Below are 27903 nucleotides of genomic sequence, written 5' to 3' on the forward strand. Positions count from 1 at the left end.
ATGATGCCCAAGTCCAAAACAATCATTAAATAAATTTAAATTAAGTTTTTTTTTTTAAGAGAAATTTTCACAGAACTCCTCTAACATTGAATCTGCATTTACATTTGCATGTTATAAAAAAAAAAAAAAAAAAAAAAAAAATCACCATCATGTTTACATTATATACTGACAAGTTGGTCTTAAAGAGGATTTGGTGATACAGAACTTAATGTTTCAGAGGTCCTGCTCAACATGCATACTCTGCGTAAAGGAAGGACCAATAATTTCATACAATGTCTTAAAATTCAGTCGTTGACAGTATAAACACACATTTGACTGCTTTAAGACGCATACATTTGGACAGAGTTATAAATTGATTACAATTTTATTAATATAAATTAGTTTAGTTATTCAATATATGTCATGTATAATTACGTATTTGTACCTTTTGCATTTCCACTTCAGCAAACAGCTCAGCAGATGTGATGGTCAAAATACCCTCAAATGATTTTATTTCACCTCAGTAAACTGACACTATAATTACACTAACAGTAGACCAGTATGTACATCCAATATCTCACAAGAGTTACACATTCCAATAAATCCTTGTCTGTATACCAAAATGAATGGTTTATTTATAATTATCATCATCATTTATGACTGGATGGACACCAAATTAGTCTCCATCATTTCCACAGGTTGCAGAGTAGAAAAAGTAAAAGTAAAACAAACATGGCTAAACCCAAAAGCACCATGACGCACCTCTCACAACGAAATACTGCATAACAGTAGCTCAGCTCTACTTCCACATACAGTGACGCTCATTGCCTCTTCTGTCGGCGAATATTCAGTCTCTTCCTCCTCCGATTCGGTGCTTCTTCACCAACATCCGGCGGTTGGAAACTTTCAACAAGAATCTCACGTGTGAAGCAACTAATCTTCAATGCCAATTAACTCTCCAAATAGAACACAAATCCAGTAAACAGCACTAAACCAGTCCATCTCACTTTATAATCCCGTCAGGGGAAAAAGCAACAAAGACCAGGTTCTCTTCCTATACCTGTCACATGTTATTTCCCGGTTGAAGAAACAAACGAACAAACAAACAAAGTAGATTAGATCTCTATGTATCCTGTGAAACAGAAAGAAACATGCCACCAAGAGCAAGAGAACATTTGCTGAATTGAGTAATTTTTTGTGTGTGTTTTTAATCCGAACTCAGAGGCGTATAAGAGAGGCTGGTGCGGACACAGAAGAGCGCCAAGCTAAGTTAGTCAATGTCCATTTCAGGAAGTTTGGCCTCTGTGGTTTCTGGGGCGGCTCGGCCCTTCTCTGGACTGGCCGGTTGATCCTCTGAACCCTCCTGTCCGTTAACAGGCCCGTTCTGTTCGGCTGGCGTCTCCTCTTTTGGAGGCTCCACTTTGGGCTTAGGTTTGCTGACAACATGATTGCAAGCAGAATACAGCTCCTGTGATTAAATGGTAAAAAGTCGCAGTTAGAAGATTCATTTCTACTTTTTTTGGTTTTCAAGGACTACAATCAGAGATCTCACTTATATCTTTCAGATTCTAAAAAAGGTAAATAGATAAATAAAAATAAACTAATAAAACAAAATGGTACAAATAAAGTGCAGCACATGCAATGACTGTGGTAACTTTAACCACTGAAAGGATACTACGATAAAGATATCGCTTTCCTTATTTCAAACTGATTTCTCTTCATATATTCCCATGAATATATGATTGACCTGAAGAATGTAAGCTGGATTATATACTTGGATATTTGAGCAATATCACACACATAGCCATGCAAAATGGCTCTATATGTGTATCAGATGGGTTGTTTAATCGATAAAATACTAAACACTAACTTCAGATGTATTATCTTTCAATTATTCAAGCACTTTCCATCAGTGTTAATTTTGACAGCAAATTTTGATTTAGTTTTAGTCATAGGAAATTGTTTTAGTTTTAGTCTAGTTTTAGTCGACTAAATATCATAAGATTTTAGTCGACTAAATCTACAGTAGAAGTAGTCGACTAAAATCTAATTTAGTTAAATTGTAATGCATTAAGCATTTCCAATAAAAATGCTTCCATAGATCCAATACACTGATATAGGTACATCTGATATTCCCCAAACTGTTTATGTTCACCCAACTGTACTTTGCTCACCAAAGCGGACGGTTTTTGACCGTTCAAGTGCAAAAACACGTGAAAGAGCAAAATTCAGTACTTTTCAGGGATTGACACACTTATTATTGAGGTAGGCTACTATTATAGATTATTTAAAAATTTTTATTAGATTTGATTTTTAGTTTTTCCTGCTTTCATTTTAATTTTAGTTAAAACTTTTAGTAATTTTTTGTGTTTATGTCTTTTAGTTTTTGCTTTTAAATGTCTATAAGTTTTTAATTCTGTTTATTTTAATACCTCAGGTTAAGCTAAAGCTTAGAAACTATGAAATAAAATAAGTTTACATTTTTATATATTTATCTTTTATTTCAGTTAATGTTTATTTCAAGTAATGAAGATTTCTTTGGTTTAGGTTTAGTTAACTATAATAACCCTTATACTTGTAAAATATATTGAATAATGTGTCAAATAATGTTCTTAGTCTTGAAGTTCCTTCCTGTGACAGAAGATACAGTAGTTTACTATGAATTAAATAGAAATTAAATTAAATACAGTTTATTGTTTAAACAAAATAACAATAATGTCCAGGAAAAAATAATAATTATAAACCATCCCGAAATACACCGTGACTCTTATTCTGAAATGTCTGTGGTCTGCACTGTAGCAGGCTGCTCCTGAGGGTGATAAATATGCATTCTTACAACCGTCTAAAACATGCTACCATATAAACATCGTGTAGTAAACATTGTCATAATTCATCAACATTACAATCGCATGCCATAAATATGCGCTATTCATTAATTGCGCAGCAGTCAGATGTGCTGCTGCGCGAGCCTGTAGAGGGCGCAACAGCGCTGCGTTTCCCGCAGTTAGATAAGCACGTTACAATTCAAATGTGCGCATCTTCCACACAGGACAGCAGTTCTGACTGGATATCTTCCCAAATTGTCCCTCTCTTTCATTTTCATCTCGTTTTTATTTGTTGACAAAAATTAGTGTAGATTTTAGTCAGTTTTAGTCATTCAAAACGCATTTTTATTTAGTCATCGTCTCGTTTACGTCCCTGAAAAAAATGTCAATGAAATTAACACTGCTTTCCATAAATATGGCTGTTTTCAAGGTTACTCACCCCCATGTCATCCAAGATGTTCATGTCTTTCTTTCTTCAGTTGAAAAGAAATGAAGGTTTTTGATGAAATCATTCCAGGATTTTTCTCCATATAGTGGACTTCACTGGGGTTCAACGGGTTGAAGGTCCAAATGTCAGTTTCAGTGCAGCTTCAAAGAGCTCTACATGATCCCAGATGAGGAATAAGAGTCTTATCTAGAGAAACCATCGGCCATTTTCTAAAAAAATAAATAAAAATGTATGTACTTCTTAACCACAAATGCTCATCTTGCACTGCTCTGAGATGCGCCACGTATTACATAATCACGTTGGTCACGCGTGATGTAGGCGGAAGTATCGAGGTAGAGCGATTATCTTTTCCATGTTAATCTGAGTTTTTGCCCTAACAAGCCGCGGCGGCAACACGCGACGATTCTATTTTAGAAACATTTAATTTCCACTCACACTCTCTTCTGATTGGCTGTGGTTTTTGATTGATTTTAGCGCTTCGTGTCTAGTGTGGACAGTCAAATCGCTCATGGCTGGAATCTTATCGCATCGCATCTGGTTAGGACATGGTGTTAGTCTTTGCACGTTCGCTTTGTAGACACTGGATCGGTACTTCCGCCTACGTCACACGTGACCTTTCCAACATGATTACGTAATGCGTGGCGCATCACAGAGCAGTGCAAGATGAGCATTTGTGGTGAAAAAGTATATAATTTTTTATTTTTTTTAGAAAATGAGCGATGGTTTCTCTAGATAAGACTCTTATTCCTCGTCTGGGATCATGTAGAGCTCTTTGAAGCTGCACTGAAACTGACATTTGGACCTTCAACCCGTTGAACCCCAGTGAAGTCCACTATATGGAGAAAAATCCTGGAATGATTTCATCAAAAACCTTCATTTCTTTTCAACTGAAGAAAGAAAGACATGAACATCTTGGATGACATGGGGGTGAGTAAATTATCAGGACATTTTAATTCTGAAGTGAACCCTGATCTATAATCCAAGCATCAAGCATTTTGTGAAGTTTGTACCTTCGTTTTGGCCTGGATCTCTTGGGCTTTAACTGCTGGGTCCTGGCTGAGACTCTGTTTGCTCTGCAGGTTCATTTTGTTATTCATCCAGGTCATGGCTTCGTTCACCTGCTTCTCCACCTTCATGATCTCCAGCTCATCCAGATGATCATACAGCTCATCCTGAGTTTAGAGAAACGTGATCGATCCAAAAGTTACTTTGTGAATGAAACAACAACTGGGGTTTAAAAGACAATGAATATGCACTAACACTATAAGATGAGCTGAATGACACTAACTTTACAAGATCAACACTTTAGTTGAATCTATGTTGAGCTGAATCAATGACACTATTGTCTACTGTAGAGCTGCTTATAGTTTCATAACTGATGAATTCTGCAACATTAACACTTATTTTGCTGTTTATTACTGTGAAGCTGCTTTGAAATCAAGCGCTATATAAATAAAGTTGACTTGACAGCTGATTACCTTTGCCTTATAAGCTTCTACGACTTTCATGTACTGCTGGATTTGCCTTCCGAGCTCTTCGAACGCTTTTGGCCGCACCTCGTTCTCAATGTATCGGGCTTGAATAGGATCTCCCAGTTTCTAGGAGGAAAGGATTTTCATTGATTCATTCATTCTTTTCATTGCTTTGATGGCTAATGCCTGGTTCAGACCACATGATTTTAGCCCAATTCTGGCATGCTTTGCTTGACATAGGGTGTTGTGGGGATTTGTAAACTACAATGGGCATCAGGATGCAAGAATCATAGTTTTATCTCATAGGCTCTGTTTACGCCTGGTATTAAGATGCGTTTTGGTCGATCGAATCACAAATAGACGACACATTCCCGTTTACACCTGATATTTTAATCCGTCTACTTTCAACCTCTGATTTCTTCAAGGGGAGGGTCTATGGGAGGGTAAATGTATGGGCTTTTTCAGGTCTTTTGATCTAATGGACAAAATAAGCTCACGCAATTAACATATAAACGCACCTGAAGTCGATGGAATAACACACAGAGAGCATCAGCTTTGTTTCTGCTCTGACAGACCTCTGAAAGTGGTCGAAAGTGGACGAGCTCAAGACATTTCAGACCCCGTTTACACCTGTATTTAGTGTCATCCACTTGTGATCCGATCAATCAAAGACGTATAGTGTGTGATAGTGGACGACAACTGAAGCTGCGCCTGTGATGCTTCATGACAGAAAGACTAGCATGATTAATTATTTTCAGACTTCCACGAAGGGTTCCGTCACATCTGTGACACTGACCAATAGGAGCACAGAAGCTCTTCCGTACACCGCTTTCAAACATGCCATAACGAAAGAGAGATGCTAGTATTGGTGTAATGGTTTATGATGTTTCCTTTGTTTATGGAGGTGCTTCAGCAACCTGGTGAGAATATTTATTTTTACTAGTGACTAAAAATAAAAATAAACTATATATTTTACCTCAAGTTCACTTTGAAGGATTCCATACTCTCTTGGTGAATAATATTTTTTTTTCCAAATTATGTTTTTTGCGTTCAAATTTTTTTGGGACTATTTTAATGGTTAATTAAATTTTAGTAAACAAATGCATGTCTAATTAATTAAAATCATGAAACTTATACAATTTAACAAAAATTTATTAAAATTAATTTTTTTTAGGGCCCTATGAAATGTTTTTTTTTTTTCCCCTCAAAATCCATTTAATTTTTACCAAATTCTGTGTTTTCTGAATTCTGGATTCCATTTTAATGGTTTAATTAAATTGTAAAAAGCATATTTAATTAAGTCAAATTCATAAAAACAGCATTTATTAAATTTCATTTCAACAAAATGTTTTTTCAGAAATTCTGTAGTGTATTTTAATTTTTTGGCAATCAAATGAAGGTATTTATCTTTTAATCATATGACATTAAACAAACTTTTTTGTCAAACAAAGTGATGTACAAGAGCTTTACTGTTAAAATTAAAACATGGAAGAAAAATTGTGATTATTCCTTAAAATAAATTTAATAATAATCTATTATTATTATTAGTGTTAGTATTATTATTCAATTAAGACATGCTAAATTTCACTGTACAACAGTAATATATTTCTGTCACGATTTCTTCAAGTTAAACCGAACTTGTATTTTTGACGGGTTGCAGTGAAGACCTTTGTGTTTGTGTGTTTATGATATGACGGTAGTTTTTCTCAAATGAAATGGTAAAAGAGAGGATAGATTAAAACTAAAGGTTTAATGAAAGGAGCACGTTGCACATCATGGGACTTTTTGATTTTTGTCTATCAATTGGCTTAGCAAGTTGCAGTATCGTGACTAAGAAAACTGTGTTTTTGTATGAACAAGCATGTGGCGGTTCGACTCAAATGCATTAGTAAACTCTGCACCCTCTGACTAAGATCAGAACTGGTGAGTTTGTGATCGTGAAAGGCACTCAACGGCCGAAGTGACTTTTCTAAGCGATATGGGTCCGTAATGAAAGAATAATTGAAAATATGAGATACCCAGAATAATCAAATATGTAAATTAAAGGTGCCCTAGAATCAAAAATTGAATTTATCTTGGCATAGTTGAATAACAAGAGTTCAGTACATGGAAATGACATACAGTGAGTCTCAAACGCCATTGTTTCCTCCTTCTTATGTAAATGTCATTTTTTTAAAATGACCTCCAAGGAACAGGTGAATCTCAACATCTGGAGATGAAGTTCATGTGTTCATGTCCTCATATAGTGAGGCGGAAGAGGCTACAAAGACCGCAAGCATCACGCGTGCTTCAGTATGTGTGTGGTAAATGAAACCGCGCGTCTGTGCCATTCATTCACAGAGACACGCAGGATTCGTATTTAGATAGTCTTTTTGTGGTTTAATATTCACAGACAAGTCTTTATCACGATTTGATTTAAGTGTACTGACCTACTTTTTATCATAAATTTGACAAATTCCGGGTTCTACAGTAAATTCCGTTTTTATTACTGGATTCTGCGATGTCGTCCTTGTTTTCTGCATCATGGAAATCAGAGGGCCCTAAAATCACACCGCTTCGGGAGCCATTATTTTTTAACACCTGCTAGTCTTCTCGATATCATCACACGTCGTTAAAGACAGCAAGCAATAATTGGTCGGGTTTGTATAAGTTAAGATAAGTTTGATAAGTCCACGACAAGAACTTAGGAGTCAAAAATATTGTGCAGTCTGAACCCGGCATAACAGTTTCAAATTTCAACAAATCAGCATCCATGTTTACCTTCAACTCAGCCATTTTGTCAATGTATACTTGCTTCTGTTGGTCCTCTCCTTCTTCATACAGCCAGTTTTCAGTGTCCTCCAGTTTTAAGGAGAAAGAATCTCGATCCTGAATTGAAAAGCATTGCTTAATTAATAAAAATGCCACTTACTATTTGCATAGGTGTCTTTATGAACAAAACCAAACACATGCAGACACTCACAGCCTCACTGACAAAGTTCTCCAGCACTCCATGCAGTTTGTCTCTCATTTCATAAACATACTCCTCCACACAGTTCTTTGCATCATTCCTTTCCTTCTCCAGCTTATCCTGCATTATCATCTTCCCCTGTACGCGAGAACACAATGTCAGAACTCATTTCTAGAAGACAGAAGCTGAATACTGTGGTGTGGTTTGTACATTTCTGGTACCTCATTCTCCATGAACAGATTGAGCATGTCGCTGGCCAGCTGCCAGTGCAGACTGTTCTCGATGGGCAGATCCACCGTCTTTGTTTTCACTTTGGCTTTCTTGGCCTGTGGAGGCTCATTCTTCTTCTCCTGTTTGTTGTCCTCTGGTGAAGTCTAAAAGGGATTATGATCACAGTGAATTTCTAATTTTCCAAAGGAAACAGAGTGTTGTAGAGCAGCGGTTCTCAACAAGGATGGAAAATGTTCCCATATCTTTTGTCATTGACGTCAAATCGTACTTTTGTGGAAAGCAGTGTTAATTTTGACAGCAAATTTTGATTCAGTTTTATTCAGCGTTTTAACTAAAATGCCATTTAGTTTTAGGGCCCGTCCACACGGATACGCGTTTAGGTGTATACGCAAAAATTTTGTATCGTATTGGAGTTTTGTCCAGACAGATCCGGCGTTTTGGGAGCCTGAAACCGCTATTTTTTTGAAACCGGGTGCCAGAGTGGATAAATCTGAAATGTATACTACAAAGTTTTGAGTCAGTTTCAGTGGTTTCATGTGTACACAGATATTTCTTGAAACGAGGAAAAAAAGAAAAGATCGGATAGGGAAAGCTCTGGCTTCGTGTGGATGTGGCCTTGGTCATCTGAATTGTTTTAGTTTTGGTCTAGTTTTAGTCAACTTAATATAATAAGACTATAATAAGTAGATTTAGTTGACTCAAATCTAATGGGTTTAAACTGTAATGCATTAATTAAGAATCTCTCTAAAATGTCCAAACTCACTATATACTCCTGGAGAGAAAACATCTATTAACCTGTTAATATGAATGATATTAAAGTTTGAACATGCGATAAAGACACAGATTTAACTACTGTGATATATAACATGTCTTTATTTATCTTAAAATTAAATAAAACCACTTCTCCTAAAGAAGAACATGTGGTCTTTTTAATTAATGATTTATGCATTCATAACAGCTTGCATACAACATTATTATTTCAAGCAGACATTTTTATTTGTATAAATTAAATATCATTAATCCTTATTAAAGCTATTAAGGAGTAGTGAATGGATTTCTCTTCGTCTTTTGTGGTTTGATTAATATTAATGAGAAGACTGCAGCAGGTTTATTAGGCTGCTGTCACTTTAAGACCGAATGCTGGGATCCAATATACTGATACACATCCGATATTCTCACAGCTGTTCACGTTTTCTTAAGACATAAACGACTCTGGTTAAGTGAATACTCTCCAAAACAGACATTTTGACAAATGTTGTGTGTATTTTTTCATTCAGACAAAAAAGACAGCTTAATTCAGTAATTATTGAGAAGACAATATTAATGCCCATCAGGTAGATCAGCACGTTACAATATAAATGTGCTCATCTACCGCGCAGGACATCATTCTGACTGGATCTCTTCCCAAATCGTCTTTCCCTAACATCTTATTTTTATTTGTTGACAAAAAAAGTCTAGACTTTAGTCATAGTTTTTGTCAATTAAAACTGCTTATTTAGTTATAGTCTCATTTTCGTCTGTGAAAAAAATGTAGTTGATGAAAATAATGACGAAAATTATTCGTCAACGAAATTAACACAGGTGGAAAGTTATTACTCATTTTGTGTGTTCATATAAATTATCCGCAATTAATCTGCCATATTTTCCAATATTATTTATCTTATGGGCAAAATACTACAATCAATCGACCTCTACTGAATATGCAACAAGAAGCTGACAATGCGCTCAAAAGGAAATTTGAAATGCATGCTTCTGTATTTGTTGTGATTTTGTATATTTGGTGTTGGTGTGCAAGTGTATTCACACACCTCCATGTCTTCAGTGTCTGATTTCTTCTCAGCTTGTTCTTTCTGTTCATCACCTTGAGCCTTTTGTGCTTCTTGATCCACGTGCATCTTGTTCTTTAGGGGGCAAACACAACGAATGTTCGGTCACACTTTAAATTAGGGTCCAATTCTTATTATTAACTGTGACTTTTGCCTCAAACACATAATTACGGCTTATTAACAATTAGTAAGGTAGTTGTTAAGTTTAGGTATTGGTATGACTACAGGATTTAGAATAAGGTCATGCAGAATAAGGCATTAATATGTGCTTTATAAGTGCTAATAAACAGCCAATATCATAGTAATATTATTGCCAATAAACAACTAGTTAATAGTGAGAATTTGACCCTAAACTGAAGTGTTACCGAATGTTCTCATGGCTACCGTCACATACATGCTGAAGACTTTTAGGAGGCAAAAGTTATCGTTTAGCATGTATACAGAAACAAACGGTAGTTTCTACTTTCTACTAACCCAAGCTCGCAATGATTGACATTTAGATAACCTTAGAAACCTTTGTTTTTGCATTTCACGAGTGTAAAAGAGCTGAAAGACAGCAAAACATTGCTATGGTTATCACCATCAACTCAATATCAGGAGTGACTTCTGTATTCTGTACACACAGAACGATAATAAGGGGATTTAACTACACATTTATAATTAAATGTAAAGTTTTTTTTTGTTTTTTTTTTGGCAATCCCATCCGCAGTGATGTCTTTACCTCGTCCTCTTTGGCTGGCGTGTCCGTCTCCATGGGTTCTTCTCCCTCAGCAGTTTTCACGACCTCCACCAGAGAGGCGCTGGACACACTGAAGACCCCATGTACATTCACACGTACCTTCACCTTCACCTTAGCGCTTTCGCCTGACGGCTGAGGAACCACCTTCTGGACGTTAAACTGGCCTGTGGACAAGCAAACATTAGTCAATCTCATGATATACACTGCAGCATCACCTCAAAAAAATCTGAAAAGCGTTTGAAGATTCAGTGTCTCTAAACCTCTGATTGGTCAGATGGCCCAGTCTGTTGTGATTGGTCTACTTGCTTGTTTAAGGACATGTGTGGACTGTAAGGTATTTAATGAAATAGTACTGTGCTAAAATCCAGTTAAAGAAAGCCAACATACCTATGGTAGGATCGGGATACGGCAACTCCTTTGGATTGCTGTAGTAGGCCTCCAAAGTGAAGGGCTCTTTCCGGAAGAAAGTCAACACTTTAGAGAATGGTGCGGCATGGTTCTTTGGAAAAACTTCGCAATCACTGCAGAGTAAGAGAGAATGACTATTAAAACAGTGAACTAACAGAGTCAAAAATCCAGTGCGTGCCAAGAGACAAGAACACACCCGACGCCTTCATCCGCTGCTGAGGTCCACTTCAGAGAGACGGGGTACGGCACCACATCTGTGATGGAAAACTCGCGCACTTTAAAGGCGGGAGACAGGATTGCACACTGAGGAAAAACAAATATTCAAGTTTGTTGGAATTACTGGGAAACACAGTGGGTGGTCATTATGACAAGTGGAAAAATAAAATACAAATACGCTTTGTCTTATGTATAAAATACATAAGACAAAGCGAGCACAATAGTAGTCATAAGAATACAGTTTATAGTATTATATTGCGAATCAATCAGAAAAATGTGTCAACGGTCCAAAGCGATTTAAAAAACATCACTTTTCCAGAACCTAATGAGCTTCGCCCTTAACAGCAGCACCATCAGTGACAGACAGCCAGAGTCGTTATTTTCACAATGCTGTGGTGAAGACATTACACCCCAAAGCTGTAGATTATAAAACGATACAGTCTGATGGTTATACATCTGAAATGATACTGCCCTCTTGAATAGCTTTAACGTAGCTAGTTACTCTTTGTTAGTAGTGTAAGCCAGGAACCCCGCATTGGCCCAAAAACTGAATCCGACGGCCTGGGCAAAAGTTAATTTCACTCGTTTAATCTGACTCCAATTTCAAATGATTAATACTCTTGGGTTGTGTTTCCAATTAGAAATTAATCATTTGTTATGTATTAAAGGTGCCGAAGAACATGTTTTCAAAAGATGTAATATAAGTCTAAGGTGTCCCCTGAATGTGTCTGTGAAGTTTCAGCTCAAAATACCCTATAGTTTTTTTTTTTATTAATTTTTTTAACTGCCTATCGTTATAAATGCAACGATTCAGGGTACGCGGCCCCTTTAAATCTCGTGCTCCACGCCCCAAGAGCTCGCGCTTGCCTTAAACAGCATAAACAAAGTTCACACAGATAATATAACCCTCAAAATGGATCTTTACAAAGTGTTCGTCATGCAGCATGTCTAATCGCGTAAGTATGGTATTTATTTGGATGTTTACATTTGATTCTGAATGAGTTTGATGGTGCTCCGTGGCTAACGGCTAATGCTACACTGTTGGAGAGATTTATAAAGAATGAAGTTGTGTTTATGAATTATACAGACTGCAAGTGTTTATAATTAAAATAGCGACGGCTCTTGTCTCTGTGAATACAGTAAGAAACGATCGTAACTTTAACTGCGTTTAACAGTACATTAGCAACATGCTAACGAAACATTTAGAAAGACAATTTACAAATATCACTATATAATGATATCATGGATCATGTCAGTTATTATTGCTCCATCTGCCATTTTTCGCTATTGTTCTTGCTTGCTTACCTAGTCTGATGATTCAGCTGTGCACAGATCCAGATGTTAATACTGGCTGCCCTTGTGTAATGCCTTGAACATGGGCTGGCATATGCAAATATTGGGGGCGTACATATTAATGATCCCAACTGTTACGTAACAGTCGGTGTTATGTTGAGATTCGCCTGTTCTTCGGAGGTCTTTTAAACAAATGAGATTTATATAAGAAGGAGGAAACAATGGAGTTTGAGATTCACTGTATGTCATTTCCATGTACTGAACTCTTGTTATTCAACTATGCCGAGGTAAATTCAATTTTTGATTCAAGGGCACCTTTAATTTAGATATTTGATTATTCTGGGTATCTCATATTTTCAATTATTCTTTCATTACGGACCCATATCATTTAGAAAAGTCACTTCGGCCGTTGAGTGCCTTTCACGATCACAAACTCACCAGTTCTGATCGTAGTCAGAGGGTGCAGAGTTTACTAATGCATTTGAGTCGAACCGCCACATGCTTGTTCATACAAAAACACAGTTTTCTTCACTGTACTGCAACCTGCCAGTTGACTCCAATAATCTACTGGTCATAATGACTTCAGAAGAATCCAGAGTAAATCAAATAAAGTTAAAATGTATCATGTCAATTTCATAGTTGGACAATTAGAAGCCAATTCAGAAATAATAAATGCATAACATCCGTTGAAATGCACATGCACACAGTGGTGGATTAGTGTTTGAAGACACTTGTCCATCTCTGTGTGGGGGTCTCTGACTACAGAAAATCCCTCATGACTGCTTTGCAATTTACCTTATATACAGACCAGAACAAAAGGGTTATAAATATTTACTACACCAACACCTGTTTTGGGGGAGAGGAGTGGGTTTTCACAACACCACCCAAAAAGAGGACAGAATTTTCCTTAGTTCTTCTTCATAATACCAGTGACTGCTGTGAAATTGAGACCATTTTACCAATCGCACTGAGACATTTAAAATGATACCAAACATAAAAAGGGAAAAACAATAGATACACAAGTTACATTATACGCCTTGAAGAGCTTTCAGTGACTTGCGTCAGGGGGAAGGGAAGGTGTGTGTGTGTGGTCGGGGAGGCGTTGTCCTTTTGGGGTTAGGGCAAGGCGTCGTCCTTTGCTACTTCTTTGAGATCTTCTTTCCAGATGAGTTTTATTACTTTATTGCAGGATGCTTGATCTCAGTTTTTGTCAGAGCAGGAAAATCAAGTCTTACAGTAGTTTATAGGGCTGCACGATATATTGAAAATATTGAAATATCACAAATGGACATATTGCGATGGCTTGCTTTGGGCAGTTTTGGGCAACTTTTCATGCAACAGTTACTTGCGCATGACTTGCTTGATGTTAAAAACAGTTATTAGGCTGTTGGAAAACAACTCATTGCTGTACTCATTGAAAGACGCCTCTTAGAGACAGCGTACAATTCCAAACTCAGTTTTCTTTCATGGCTTATTGCACTGGAACGGTCAAATACACACACGGTTATGTCAGAATGTCGTTTTGTCATTTATAGAAATAAAAATTATAAATTTTCATTCGATTCAGTTGAATAACGGTCACTTCAATTCCACACCGGATGTGTATTTTTACATTTGATTATTGCATTTCTGTACTAATTCTAACTAAATAAACCTACTGTACCTGAAAAACTTAATTTGTTTAATCAATATTTTTGTTACATTGTATGTGTCCAATTTTTTGCAATTTGCTTTTAAAAATGTGCTTTAATTTTTTTTTTTTTTTTTTTTCCTCATTTAAAAAAAAAAAAAAAAGAAAGAAAAAAAAAAAGATAAAATAACACAAACTAACTATATCGTGATATATGGGTCAATGACGTGACGCTATTTTTTGTGTCCACATGGTTTAGTTAAATTTAAAAGGGTTAAAATTTCTAAATAAATTTGCAAATTACCTGCATACATTCTCTTTTTTGCGGACAAAGTCTAAAATTTCAGGTTTTAATTCATTTTGAGAGAATATTTGGGGGATGATTGCAAAAATGTCAATGTGGTGTAACTGAAAACTTTGTAGCAAATAATTGATCTTATTTAAAAAAGATGAAATTCTCAAATACATTTCTGAATAATAATTCTCAGTAAATAAAAGTAAATTTAACACCATTGTTCTGGATATTATTATTAATTTGGGGAATCATGTGAGACAAGTCAAGTTCCTGAAGTGTCAAGGTGGTGTAACCACCTTTCAAAGAGCCATTTTGTTAAAATTGTGCAAGAAGATCATGTGACATGACAATATTCCCACCGAGGCCAAGATCAAAGTTTTTACGGTTACACCGCATTGACATTTTTTAAATCATCCTCCACAAATGAATTAAAACAGATCCTCAAAAAAAAAGAATGTATGCAAGTAATTTGTTAATTTATTTAGAAATTTTAACCCTTTTAAATTTAATTAAACCATATGGGCACAAAAAAAATTGTCACGTCATTGAACCATATATCGTTATTGTGAAATAAAATATGATTACACTTTATTTCAAAGGTGTCTTTGTTACATTGTAATTATACATTTAAGTACTGAGTAATATCAAGTAACTACATGTACTTATTATAGGGTTAGGATTATGGTTTGGTTTAGGTTTAGCTGTATGTAATTATGCATAATTTATATTTACAACCATTGTAACTACATGCAAATCTTACCTAAAAGTTCTCATATCGTGAAATAAGAATTTGGACATATCGCCCACCCCTACACCCATCCCATAGAGTGACAAAATGGCTGAAGCACTAACCTGCAGCGCACATCCTCTGGCCACAGCTTCATCTGCATTCAACGTCGTGCTCAGCTCCTTCCCGAAGAATTTGCTGATTTTGTCTTTGATGGCTGGAATCCTGGAGGCGCCGCCAATGATCTCCACCGCATAGATGTCCTCTTTCTTCAGTCCTGGTTGTAGGAGGAAATAAACAACAATAGAGTTCCATCAATGCTTTGCGGGCGGGACAGCCGAGGTGCAAGAAGGAAAAGTGTTTACACTCACTGGTCTGTTCCATGATGCTGCGCAGAGGACCCTCCACCTTGGCCAACAGCCCTGCACAGAGCTCCTCAAACTTGGCTCTGGAACACAAGAGTCATCAAGATATTATTAGACGTGGTATTTTAACAAATTAACCTCACATTTCCCCGTCACTGCCTATTTTACGCCGCTGACATCGAGCACCCAGTTTAGCTATTGGCATGCTGTCAGTGTGGATACTGACCTGTTGAGTGTGCTGCTGACATCGATGTCATTCATGAAGCATTCAATGTTGAGCGGCAAGTCCGAGGAGTTGGCACTCATGAGCTTTTTCAGCTTCTCGCACTCCTGGTAGAGTCGCACCAGAGCGCGGGGCTTCGATCGCACGTCCAGCTTGTACTTCTGAGCAAAGTCCTCACAGAAGTACTGGACCAGCACCTCATCAAAGTCTTTACCGCCCAGCTCAGGGTCAAACGCAGAACCCAGAACCTGCGTTAATCGGGTATTAGAGGGCCAAACAGAACAATCGTTAGAGGCATTCACACAGCATGTGTACTGTACACAGATCAGAATGAAGCGGTCTCTCAAGCAACTTTGTAATTATAAGATTACAAAGTCATAAAAATCCAATACTCATGGGACTACAGAAAAAACAACAACAGCAAGACACTAGAGCTGCACGATTAATACTTAAAATATCGCAATCTCGATTCAAACACCCACGAGATGGGATTCACCTGCGTCTATTCAACCTTTGACAAGTACGATCACAGCGAACATTCAGATCTTTGTTGGCGATGCTGCTGATCGGGAGAGAGCAGTTATCATGTATAGGCATGAAACAGCTTCACAAACAGTCTTTTCAACCACACATTATCACTATTTCTGTGTAATTACAGTTCGCATATAAACACTGTCTACAATAGCGATATAAATAGAGCAGATCAGCTTTAGAAAGTAACTTGATGCTTCAAATAAAGATCAACATCAGTATCAATTACATCGTTACACCAGTAGGAGGCGACAAGTGACTGTCAAATAATGTATTTGTCATTGAATCATTGTTTCAAGAGATTTGTTCAAAAACGCTGATTCATGCAGTAATGAAACAAGTGAAGTCTTTATGAGTGAGTCACTGAATCATTCATTCAAGAAATTCGTTCAAAACACTGATTCATCCAGTAATGAAACAAGTGAAATATTTATGAATGAGTCATTGAATCATTCATTCAAGAAATTTGTTCAAAAACACTGCTTCATGCAGTAATAAAACAAGTGAAGTCTTTATGAGTGAGTCACTGAATCATTCATTCAAGAGATTCATTCAAAACACTGATTCATGCAGTAATAAAACAAGTGAAGTCTTTATGAGTGAGTCACTGAATCATTCATTCAAGAGATTCGTTCAAAACACTGATTCATGCAGTAATAAAACAAGTGAAATATTTATGAGTGAGTCATTGAATCATTCATTCAAGAGATTTGTTCAAAAACACCGATTCATGCAGTAATAAAACAAGTGAAGTCTTTATGAGTGAGTCACTGAATCATTCATTCAAGAGATTTGTTCAAAAACGCTGCTTCATGCAGTAATAAAACAAGTGAAGTCTTTATGAGTGAGTCACTGAATCATTCATTCAAGAGATTTGTTCAAAACACTGATTCATGCAGTAATAAAACAAGTGAAATATTTATGAGTGAGTCATTGAATCATTCATTCAAGAGATTTGTTCAAAAAAACTGCTTCATGCAGTAATAAAACAAGTGAAATATTTATGAGTGAGTCATTGAATCATTCATTCAAGAGATTCTTTCAAAACACTGATTCATGCAGTAATAAAACAAGTGAAATATTTATGAGTGAGTCATTGAATCATTCATTCAAGAGATTTGTTCAAAAAAACTGCTTCATGCAGTAATAAAACAAGTGAAATATTTATGAGTGAGTCATTGAATCATTCATTCAAGAGATTTGTTAAAAAAAACTGCTTCATGCAGTAATAAAACAAGTGAAATATTTATGAGTGAGTCATTGAATCATTCATTCAAGAGATTCTTTCAAAACTGATTCATGCAGTAATAAAACAAGTGAAATATTTATGAGTGAGTCATTGAATCATTCATTCAAGAGATTTGTTAAAAAAAACTGCTTCATGCAGTAATAAAACAAGTGAAATATTTATGAGTGAGTCACTGAATCATTCATTCAAGAGATTCTTTCAAAACACTGATTCATGCAGTAATAAAACAAGTGAAATATTTATGAGTGAGTCATTGAATCATTCATTCAAGAGATTTGTTCAAAAAAACTGCTTCATGCAGTAATAAAACAAGTGAAATATTTATGAGTGAGTCATTGAATCATTCATTCAAGAGATTTGTTAAAAAAAACTGCTTCATGCAGTAATAAAACAAGTGAAATATTTATGAGTGAGTCATTGAATCATTAATTCAAGAGATTTGTTCAAAAACACAGATTCATGCAGTAATAAAACAAGTGAAGTCTTTATGAGTGAGTCATTGAATCATTCATTCAAGAGATTTGTTCAAAACACTGATTCATCCAGTAATAAAACAATTTAAGTATTTATGAGTCAATAGGCTTGTTCGACTTGATGCAGCGCCGCACAGACCGATCGGTGGCTGACTTGAAGCAGTGCATGCCAGTAAGAAATGTTGTCCGACTTGAGACAGCGCTGACGTGATGTGACTGTGACGTGTGGCTTTAAAGTACCGCGAGAGCGATACGAGATCAGCCGCCTGAGTTAGCCAGCGCAGTTTCTTAAGAGGAGCTGCACGAGTGCTGATGACGACACAGCTGTTTCATGATTGGCCGGATTCACCGCATGACAACGATCACGTGTGTTTCGTGTTTATTGTTGCCTTCAGCTCCACTAATGCTCAAAAATCTGTTTTTATTACAGTTAAAGCTCTTTTCATGTAGTCGCGATGTTGTATTGTGTCATGTTTATCAAAATAAAAAGGATAAAAAAAACGTAGATCCCACTACATTGTTATTTAAATAATATATGCTTATGTTGAACTTTATTCTTGCAAAAACAGACGCTGTAAGCAGTACTTAAAGTTTTGAATGAAAAGGTCTCTGAAACATCAGTGTATTAGTCAAATATTGCATTTATTTCACTTCAGCTGTGATAAAGTATGCAAACCGATGCAAACGCAGCGCGAGCGTCACTACGGGAAGCAGAAAGTGTCCGACTTCACGTCTCCGTTTTCAGATCCTCCCCGCCTGCACGCGGCTAATCTCGCCGATCGGTTACATCCAGCCGCAGCCGATGTCGAACACACCTAATGAATCATTTATTCAAGAGATTCATTTTTCAAAACGCTGACTCATCCAAGTTTCATCCAAGTATCCAAGATTCATTCAAACAGGTGAAGTATTTATGAGTGAGTCACTGAATCGTTGTGAGAACCTCTAGTAAATTTCATCTTAGTGAAATAAGATGAAATTTGAAAGATGAAAAATAAGGTGAAATTTACTAGAGGTTCTGACAAAATGTTAATTTAAAACATTTAAACTGAATGATTTTTTTTTTAAACTGTGAAATTAGTTATCTGTTCAGAATAGTGGAAGAATTGTGATCTCTTTTTGAAACCAAAAAAAACAAACAAATGTGATTCATCAATTCATCCAGATTTGTGCAGCTGTGTAAATTGGTTAACGATCTGGAGTCAGAAAATACTTCTTTTTTTTTTAAATACACTGCTGAGTTTGATACAGAACCAGTTTTAATGGCTGCAGCAACAGTGTTTTTAAAAAAGAAACTGAGATGCAACTTCTCACAGAGTCCAACAATTACTTTTACACATTAAAAAAAAAATGACATTCACATTCATTCAAATGAACTGAACTAACAGAGCAATCGCACCAGAGTTCATTTTAATCGAACCAAACCCGCCAATAGAGAACACACCCTTAGTTAACAATGCTCTGATTATAAACATGTTGTGATCGGTTAAAAACTACCACTAAAATGTGTATTTTAAAGTACGTGGACAAAAAACCCTTACCTTCAACTTCCCCTTGTTAAAGGCACACGCAGAGACCTGGTAACTAGCATGACCAATATCCACAAACACCACAGTCCTGGGCTTCTCCTCAGGAGCGGGCAGGTCCTGTTTGTAGATCCCATATGCCAGTGCAACTATAATTACACATGAACGCAATAAACTGTTAGAAGGAACAGTGCTTTTTCTGTCACTCTTGATGGTTCACCTAAAATTACAATTTTGTCATCATTTCACACCCTTGCTCGTGTTGAACCACTAGGCAAATTGGATGTATGAGTCATACGGAAATACTTAAATGCAGTTGTATTTTTGAACTTTTTGGGGGTCTGACCGTGTACAATCCATTATGTAGGTCAGGCGTAATTGGAAGGGGAGCAAGCAATGACAGGTGGCTCATTTTTGGGTGAACTGATCCCATTATTTTACCTGCTGTGGTGTCATTCATGAGTCTGAGACAGTTAAGGCCTGCGATCTGTGCAGCATCAATGACTGATCTTCTCTCAGCATCAGTGAAGAAGCTGGGGACCTATGTGAGAGCATGAGAAAAACAAGAAAGCTTTAACTAGTCTGATTATTCTCATTCATTACGTACTAACTACAACAGCCACACACACACACACACACACACACACACACACACACACAAAACAGGTAAAACAATGCAATATTCTGAAAATAACACAAGTGATGTTACTGAGGCGAGAGTTTGTGGAACTGACAATGAAGAAGCATGAGAATTAAAAAAAAAAATGACAACTTAAAATCAAATCTTAGGCCAAAAATGCCAATGTGACGTGAAGGCATTGAGGTCTGTCATAAGTATTCAAAAATCTGCCAATAGTGCGGGAGTTTCAGTAAACTCAGTGCACTTTCACTGTGGTTAGATTATGTGTATTAAACAGATGCCATACGATTACGTTGGGTATTCTGGGTCCAACTGCAATTGTGCATTTATATATTAGGGTTGCACAATAGTGGGAAAAACATGATGATATTACCCCAATGTCATCCAAGATGTTCATGTCTTTCTTTTTTTTTCAGTCGAAAAGAAATTAAGATTTTTGAGGAAAACATTCCAGGATTTTTGTCCATATAGTGGACTTGAATGGGCATCAAACAGTTGAAGGTCCAAATTACAGTTTCACTGCAGCTACAAATTGTTCTACACGATCCCAGATGAGAAATAAGGGTCTTATCTAGTGAAACCATCGCTCATTTTCTGAAAAAAAAATTTAAAATTATAATCATCATTTTAATCATAAATGCTCATCTTGAACTAGCTCTCTTCTTCTTCTTCTCTATTTGAATTCCGGAAGTGTAGACACTGCTAAGTGTATTACTGCCCTCCACAGGTCAAAATTTGAACTAATTGTTATATACTGGCTTATTGCATATAAAATTTAGTTCAAACTTTGACCTGTGGAGGGCAGTAATACACTTAGCAGTGTCTACACTTCCGGAATTCAAATAGAGAAGAAGAAGAGAGCTAGTTCAAGATGAGCATTTATGGTTAAAACTTACGAATACTTTAGCCATCAACCGTATAAAATGCACAACACCACTGTATTCTGCGTCAAAAGAACACGCGCTCAGATGTGAACAAGCCCAGCATGCATGAGAAGCACATGGCGGAACGAGTGAAGGAGACGCACTGAATGAAAGTGCACGTTCACTCTCTGACAGCAGAGGGCGCTGATGGAACAGCAGAAATGCAGCGGTTACCCCGGAAACCACGCAAACAAAGCAGCTGCGCTAGTGAAGTTTTTAAAATGCCTCAAACATATATTTTAATCTGGACTACAACATGCCCTAATGATTAGAAATGTTCTGATTATGTGTTATTGTTCAGTAAAACTTTGAGACATACGGCTTCATTAGTTAACATGTTAATTCATTATTACCAAACTGACAATGAAAAATACTTATAAAGCATTAATTATTCTTAGTTAAAGTTAATTTCTTAGTTACTGTTTAATAACATTACTAAAATCAAAAGAACTTTAAAATTTAATGGACCTGAGATAAAACTAACAATGATCAGTTGTGTTTCTTAACATTAACAAAAAAATAATACTTTCTGTAACAAATGTAGCTGTTGCTTAATCTTAGTTAATGCATTAAATAATGAGACCTTATTGTAAAGTGTTTCCTGTTGTTCTTTATAGCCTAATATTATATAATTTTCAATTTTTTTCAGAAAATGAGCGATGGTTTCTCTAGATAAGACTCTTATTCCTCGTCTGGGATCATGTAGAGCTCTTTGAAGCTGCACTGAAACTGACATTTGGACCTTCAACCCGTTGAACCCCAGTGAAGTCCACTATATGGAGAAAATCCTGGAATGTTTTCCTCAAAAACCTTCATTTCTTTTTGACTGAAGAAAGAAAGACATGAACATCTTGGATGACATGGGGGTGAGTAAATTATCAGGAAAAGTTTATTTAAAAGTGAACTAATCCTTTAAACTTTGCAATTAATCTTTGAATCACATGCTTTTTGAACAGCTCATGGATCAACTACGATCCCTATGACATCTCACAACCTGCGATGTGACTATCACGGATGCGTACATCATGCAGCCCTAATATATATATGATGACTTTATTGACTGTGTCATTCTTCATAGCTCTTACTGAAGATGACTACACTGCTCTTTGCATTTTGCAGACACATCACTCGAATTTCATCTATGAAGAGAATTTCTTTGCACCAAGGGCCACAGACAGTAACAATACAGTGAGCATAAATGATTACGCCAGTGAACTATATTTTAAGTACGTTTAGAAATGGGTATGTAAAAGAGAAAGGGCGTACAGAGATGACGCAGTCCGCCACAGGTTTTTTGAGCGCAGCTTCAGCGGTCTCTTTCAGTTTGGTCAGCAGCATGCCAGTGACCTGCTCAATGCCGAACACCTTCTCTTCCTCCATATACATGACCTGTGGGGACGGACAGCATAAAGACCAGTGATTTAACAACATCTGATTCACAGAACAGAATAAAGCAGCTTTTAAAACATACTCGATTATTACTGCTGTCTTACCTTAATGCCAGTGGTTCCAGTCGGCATCTGAGCAAGATCATAGACCAGGCCGGACTTTGCCGCCTGGACATAAGGGTCACTGAACGCCCTGCCATGGAATCGCTTAAAACCCTGCACAGTGTTCTTGCAGTTTGTGACCACCTTGTTGTGAGAGCAGAAATTATAATTAGAACTTCCATCCATCCATCCATCCAACATGTTATCCTGCTTATTCAAACTCATCTAATGTTTACCTGGCTTTTGGCGGCTGCCCCAATCGAACGATTCCGAGGACCGAATGATACAAATGACCTGAAAAGAGATACTACATCATTAGATACTACAATACTAACCAGATTCGCACATTTTCTTCGAGCTCTTGTGCTAGACTGACGTAATACATTCATGCATAAAACTAATACTAATACAATGTCTATGGCAGTGGTTCCCAAACCTTTTCTGCCGGACCCTCTTTTGTATATTTTTCATATTTTCAATTTTCAATTTAAAATTGGATAATATTTAGAGCTGGAAAAAGTATGAAGCACTTCAATAAGTGCTTGAATTTCACACTCAAAAGTTTGCATGAAACCTGAAATTAATAATGTAAAAGCATTCAAGTAAGCAATTTCAGTAAGCGTTACTACATTAAATCCATGGTGATTTGTGGACTGGAGATTAGACTTGTGCCGATATTCGGTAATGCAATATATCACGATAATGAATATGCACGGTATTGTTATCGTGGGCATTTCAAAATACCGTAAATAATAATTTATTACCAATTATTAAAATTTTAATAATGCATATACGAATACTTTAGCCATCAACCGTATAAAATGCACAACACCGCTGTATTCTGCGTCAAAAGAACATGCGCTCAGATGTGAACAAGCCCAGCATGCATGAGAAGCACATGGCGGAACGAGTGAAGGAGACGCACTGAATGAAAGTGCACGTTCACTCTCTGACAGCAGAGGGCGCTGATGGAACAGCAGAAATGCAGCGGTTACCCCGGAAACCACGCAAACAAAGCAGCTGCGCTAGTGAAGTTTTTAAAATGCCTCAAACATATATTTTAATCTGGACTACAACATGCCCTAATGATTAGAAATGTTCTGATTATGTGTTATTGTTCAGTAAAACTTTGAGACATACGGCTTCATTAGTTAACATGTTAATTCATTATTACCAAACTGACAATGAAAAATACTTATAAAGCATTAATTATTCTTAGTTAAAGTTAATTTCTTAGTTACTGTTTAATAACATTACTAAAATCAAAAGAACTTTAAAATTTAATGGACCTGAGATAAAACTAACAATGATCAGTTGTGTTTCTTAACATTAACAAAAAACAAATACTTTCTGTAACAAATGTAGCTGTTGCTCAATCTTAGTTAATGCATTAAATAATGAGACCTTATTGTAAAGTGTTTCCTGTTGTTCTTTATAGCCTAATTCTTTTGCACTTTAATCTGTTTGAAAATTTGACTTTATATTTTTTATGTATTGTATTTAAACATTCAGTTCTTTTTGTTATTACTAAAAGAGTTCTTAAACCTGTTATACTATGACAACACTTTTTTTTGCAACTTATTTCAATATCGTGATAACACCGTATACCGTGACAAAAGCTTCAGCAATTAATCGCAACATGAAAATTTGATATCGTCACATGCCTACTGGAGAGCCTTAACTTCTTGTTCATGACGCAGTGTTTCTCCTGGTTTTCACACCAGCACTATTTGATCTGATATCTGTGGTCTAAAGCAGAGAATTCTGAATTTGAATATGCTTCCCACTAGATCTCACAGCGATGTTATTAATTTTGTGGTGAATTCGAACACTTTCTCACTGGATCTCCCAGCAGTGTGTAGTAAGAAGTGTCACGTGATCGAGATCGGCGCGTACTGAGCTTACGTTGTCTATTATTGCTCAGTGCTGATAAATGGTCTGTGCTGCACAGCTCAAATGAGTAGCGCCGTTTCATTTCACTTTCGTTTTGTTTGCCGGTTTGCTATTTCTCATATGAAACAGAAATGGCAGCTCTTATCAGCTCTAACAAAATTTAGTCGCACTGGCAGAAAAAAGCTTTGGAGAGTTATGAATCTTTTGTGTCGAATCAGCGGTTCGGAGCGCCAAAGTCACATGATTTCAGCAGTTTGACAGTTTGACACGCGATCCGATTCATGATTCGACACAAAAGATTCATAACGCTCTGAAGCTTCCTGAAGCAGTGTTTTGAAATCGGCCATCACTATATAAGTCGCTATTTTGTTTTTTTTGGTGCACCAAAAATATTCTTGTCGCTTTATAATATTAATATTGAACCACTGTACTCACATGAACCGATTTAAATATGTTTTTAGTACCTTTATGGATCTTGAGAGAGGAAATGTCATTGCTCCCTATGCAGGCTTCACTGAGCCATCGGATTTCATCAAAAATATCTTAATTTGTGTTCTGAAGATGAACGAAGGTCTTACGGGTGTGGAACGACATGAGGGTGAGTAATTAATGACATTATTTTCATTTTTGAGTGAACTAATCCTTTAAGTTTCCACAATTTGGTCTTTATACCAGAAACCCCATTGATTGAACTTCTTAGGATGTTGGTCCCTCACACAAGGATGGTTCATGGCATCCAAACAACTGAAAAGCCCAAGGGCTGGATGCATGTACTGAGAAGACTAGTTTTACAAGTTAATCATCATTTTGTTCATTACTGTAAGTTTCCACACACACACACACACACACACACACACACAAAAAACCAAAAAAACGTAGATTTGTCTAATTTGATAACGAAATAAGATTACCCATAACTAACTACTATTTGGTCATTCCCATTCATAACTGGCCACTGGACTAACAAATTAACCTTAATTTGGCTTATTTTAGATTGATTTCTGTTATCTCATTTCTTCAGTGATGCATCAGAAACTACTAACTTCTATTAAAAGGTACAATATGTAAGATTTCTGTCCGCTAGAGGTCTCTAGAAGCCTATTCAAAACAAAGGCGTAGCTTGATGACGCCAAGTTTGAGAGCGGAATCTTGGGACATGTGGTCTCCACCTCAACGGACGGTGCAAAAGAATAGGGATTGGACTTGGGAAGAAATCATGTTCATGGATGTGATTATTAACGTTACTGTAGTATGAAGCAGAGCAGGAGCGAGTGTTGTGGAGCTGAACGAGGAGCTGGAGCGATTGATCAACACACGCCTCACGAGCAGCGGGACTTTTATTATGACACAGTCGCCGGCGCCGCTTCCGCTTTTCCAGTCATGAGTATGAGGTAACACAGCTCTGTTTATCATATTAGATACATTTGAAAGTGTTGAAAATGATGTTTTAACGTAACTCTGTGCGTTCACTCGGCGGCTGCTGTGAGACACTGTTACACACTGCAGTAAGATAGACCGCTTTTACAATATCATATTAAATGCTGGATGGCTTGTGTTGATAAATGGCATGCAATTAATTTTAAAACGTATTGTATGATGGCGAAAATGCTGTATTACTGTTACTAAAAATAAAGCTGCATCTGATTATGCTATGTTAGCTACTTCACAAAATAGTGTTTTTCTCTGAGGCATGGTAAAGCATGATACTCGCAAAAAAAAAAAAAAATCAAGAAAATTAGATTTAAACAATAAGACTAAATGTGTTGAGCTATATAACAATAATTAGTTTTCTGTCTATAAATATATCAAAACAGTTGTTCCCTTTTCTATTAAAATGTGTAATATTTTAAAGCGTCTCTGGTGTTTCCATGGTTTCTACAAAATAAAACCGGAAACCGAGGGTAACGCAGGTATGACGCAATTGAGAGGCGACTCCTCACACGTCCCGGAGCCTTGGTTAAAATTGCAATTTTCTCACGATTTACAAATAGTTGGAAACATTTGAGATATTGTCAGTACTCAAGTGAAAAAAATATATAACACTGGCCTAGTGGTTTTTGGATATTTCACTGCAAAAATATTACATATTGTACCTTTAACAGCAGCCAATTTTTTATTTTTTATTTTTTTTTTTTTTTTTTAAACACGCTAAAAGTCATTTTTCATCGTTAAAGAAAAATACGAGCATTCCTCAATAAATAGTTATGTAGTCCGAGTTAAAGAGAGACTGTCAGTTTTCCGATCGGCCTTAAACATGCTAGAATGTTCCTGCGGCCGCCGGTGTGACGTCACGGCAGAAGCAGCAGCAGCGCGAGCCACGCTGTAGCATGCGGCTAACTGTCCGTTCATCAAAACACTCTCCGCAAAATTAAGTCATAGATATATATATATAATCTAAAGACTTTGATATCATACTAGTCTGGCGTGAAAATAGATCGTCACAATATTAACTGTCAATCAAGGCAAGGGAACAAAGAGCACGTGTGAACTAATTTTACATTAATATTTACATCAAATGAAATGACATGAAATGAAGAGAAAGAAAACACACTCCACACTTCTTAATTTTGCTGTCATTGTGTGAATTGGTTGTGACACGTCAATTTTACAGCAGAGAGAGAGAGAAATACACGCAGTCCCTAAAGATCGGTGAATAGTCAGTGTAAAGCAGAAGTAAAGTTTGACTTACGGTGTACATCTGTCGCTGTATTCGTTCGCCACGGTCTCTATTCCGCCGGCGCGAGCGACAGCAACATAACAGCTCTGGAAGCCCACATCAAACCCCACCACTGACATCTTCACTGGAGATCACAAGCACAGCCCTGCTAAAATACTCGATACCAGAAACAAGCGTCCTTTTAAAACATATATGACAGTCACGGAGAGGTTTAATTCATAAAACTCGGGTTTAACGCGATTTCATAGTTCTCGAATGACTGTAAGTTGATGCAGACCGGCTGACTGCTGGATGTAATGGGTAAGCCGGAGTTCACGCTGGAGTCAACGGTTTTATCGCGAGAGTTCCGGAGTTCTAGATGGCTCTGGAGCTTTCCTTGTGTGACGTAACCATGACGACAAATCCATCCAATCGATGAAGAGCGATAGATGAATGTTTAGGAAAAAAGATGTTAAAGTCTTAAAATATATACAATTTGTAGATTTTAATTAGAATATAATTTTAGAAGAATTCTCTATTCATTTCACACGATTAAATAGTAAAATCTGCTTACATTCAAAAATTAGAAAGGCAAAGAAAACTGTTTTTCGATTATTTAATTCTAAAAAAAAAATATATGTAATGGAATATGTTCAGTTTCTGTTTTGGTACAGGCTTTTTTCATACTTTCATTATTGTCTAATTTGTTTTTATTGTGCTCAGTTTGCTCAAATTTATCCAAATAATGGATACGGGTACTTCCTGGTTGTCGTTAAAGGGTTAGTTCACCCAAAAATGAAAATAATGTCATACTCTCCCTCGTGCCGTTCCACACCCGTAAGACCTTCTTTCATCTTCAGAACACAAATTAAGATATTTTAGTTGAAATCTGATG

The 27903-nt window shown here is 36.6% G+C and overlaps 1 protein-coding gene across 1 annotated transcript; it reads right to left on the bottom strand.

Annotated features, from left to right (window-relative positions):
- Positions 1-345: 345 nt before the first annotated feature.
- On the bottom strand, positions 346-27361 carry hspa4a (heat shock protein 4a). Its single transcript, XM_048165698.1, has 19 exons — positions 27042-27361; positions 22696-22753; positions 22463-22603; positions 22236-22358; positions 19848-19947; positions 19422-19555; positions 15631-15875; positions 15411-15487; positions 15165-15316; positions 11075-11181; positions 10858-10991; positions 10453-10634; positions 9714-9806; positions 7896-8048; positions 7687-7812; positions 7485-7592; positions 4731-4850; positions 4263-4424; positions 346-1447 (listed from the first exon to the last, which is right to left on the bottom strand). Exons 1-19 carry the CDS (start codon positions 27146-27148, stop codon positions 1250-1252), a joined length of 2520 nt encoding a protein of 839 aa, XP_048021655.1. The 5' UTR covers positions 27149-27361; the 3' UTR covers positions 346-1249.
- Positions 27362-27903: the final 542 nt, after the last annotated feature.

This window comes from Megalobrama amblycephala, linkage group LG18 (genome assembly GCF_018812025.1).
Source record: "Megalobrama amblycephala isolate DHTTF-2021 linkage group LG18, ASM1881202v1, whole genome shotgun sequence".
In the NCBI taxonomy this organism is placed as follows: domain Eukaryota; kingdom Metazoa; phylum Chordata; class Actinopteri; order Cypriniformes; family Xenocyprididae; genus Megalobrama; species Megalobrama amblycephala.

Excerpts from the sequence above, each read along its gene's own strand:
- hspa4a (XM_048165698.1), bottom strand. The coding sequence starts at position 27,148 with ATGTCAGTGGTGGGGTTTGATGTGGGCTTCCAGAGCTGTTATGTTGCT. Across the intron at positions 10,635-10,857 it reads GTATCCCGATCCTACCATAG|GCCAGTTTAACGTCCAGAAG; the intron begins GTATGTTGGCTT and ends GCTTGTCCACAG. Across the intron at positions 7,593-7,686 it reads AGAACTTTGTCAGTGAGGCT|GATCGAGATTCTTTCTCCTT; the intron begins GTGAGTGTCTGC and ends TTTTCAATTCAG.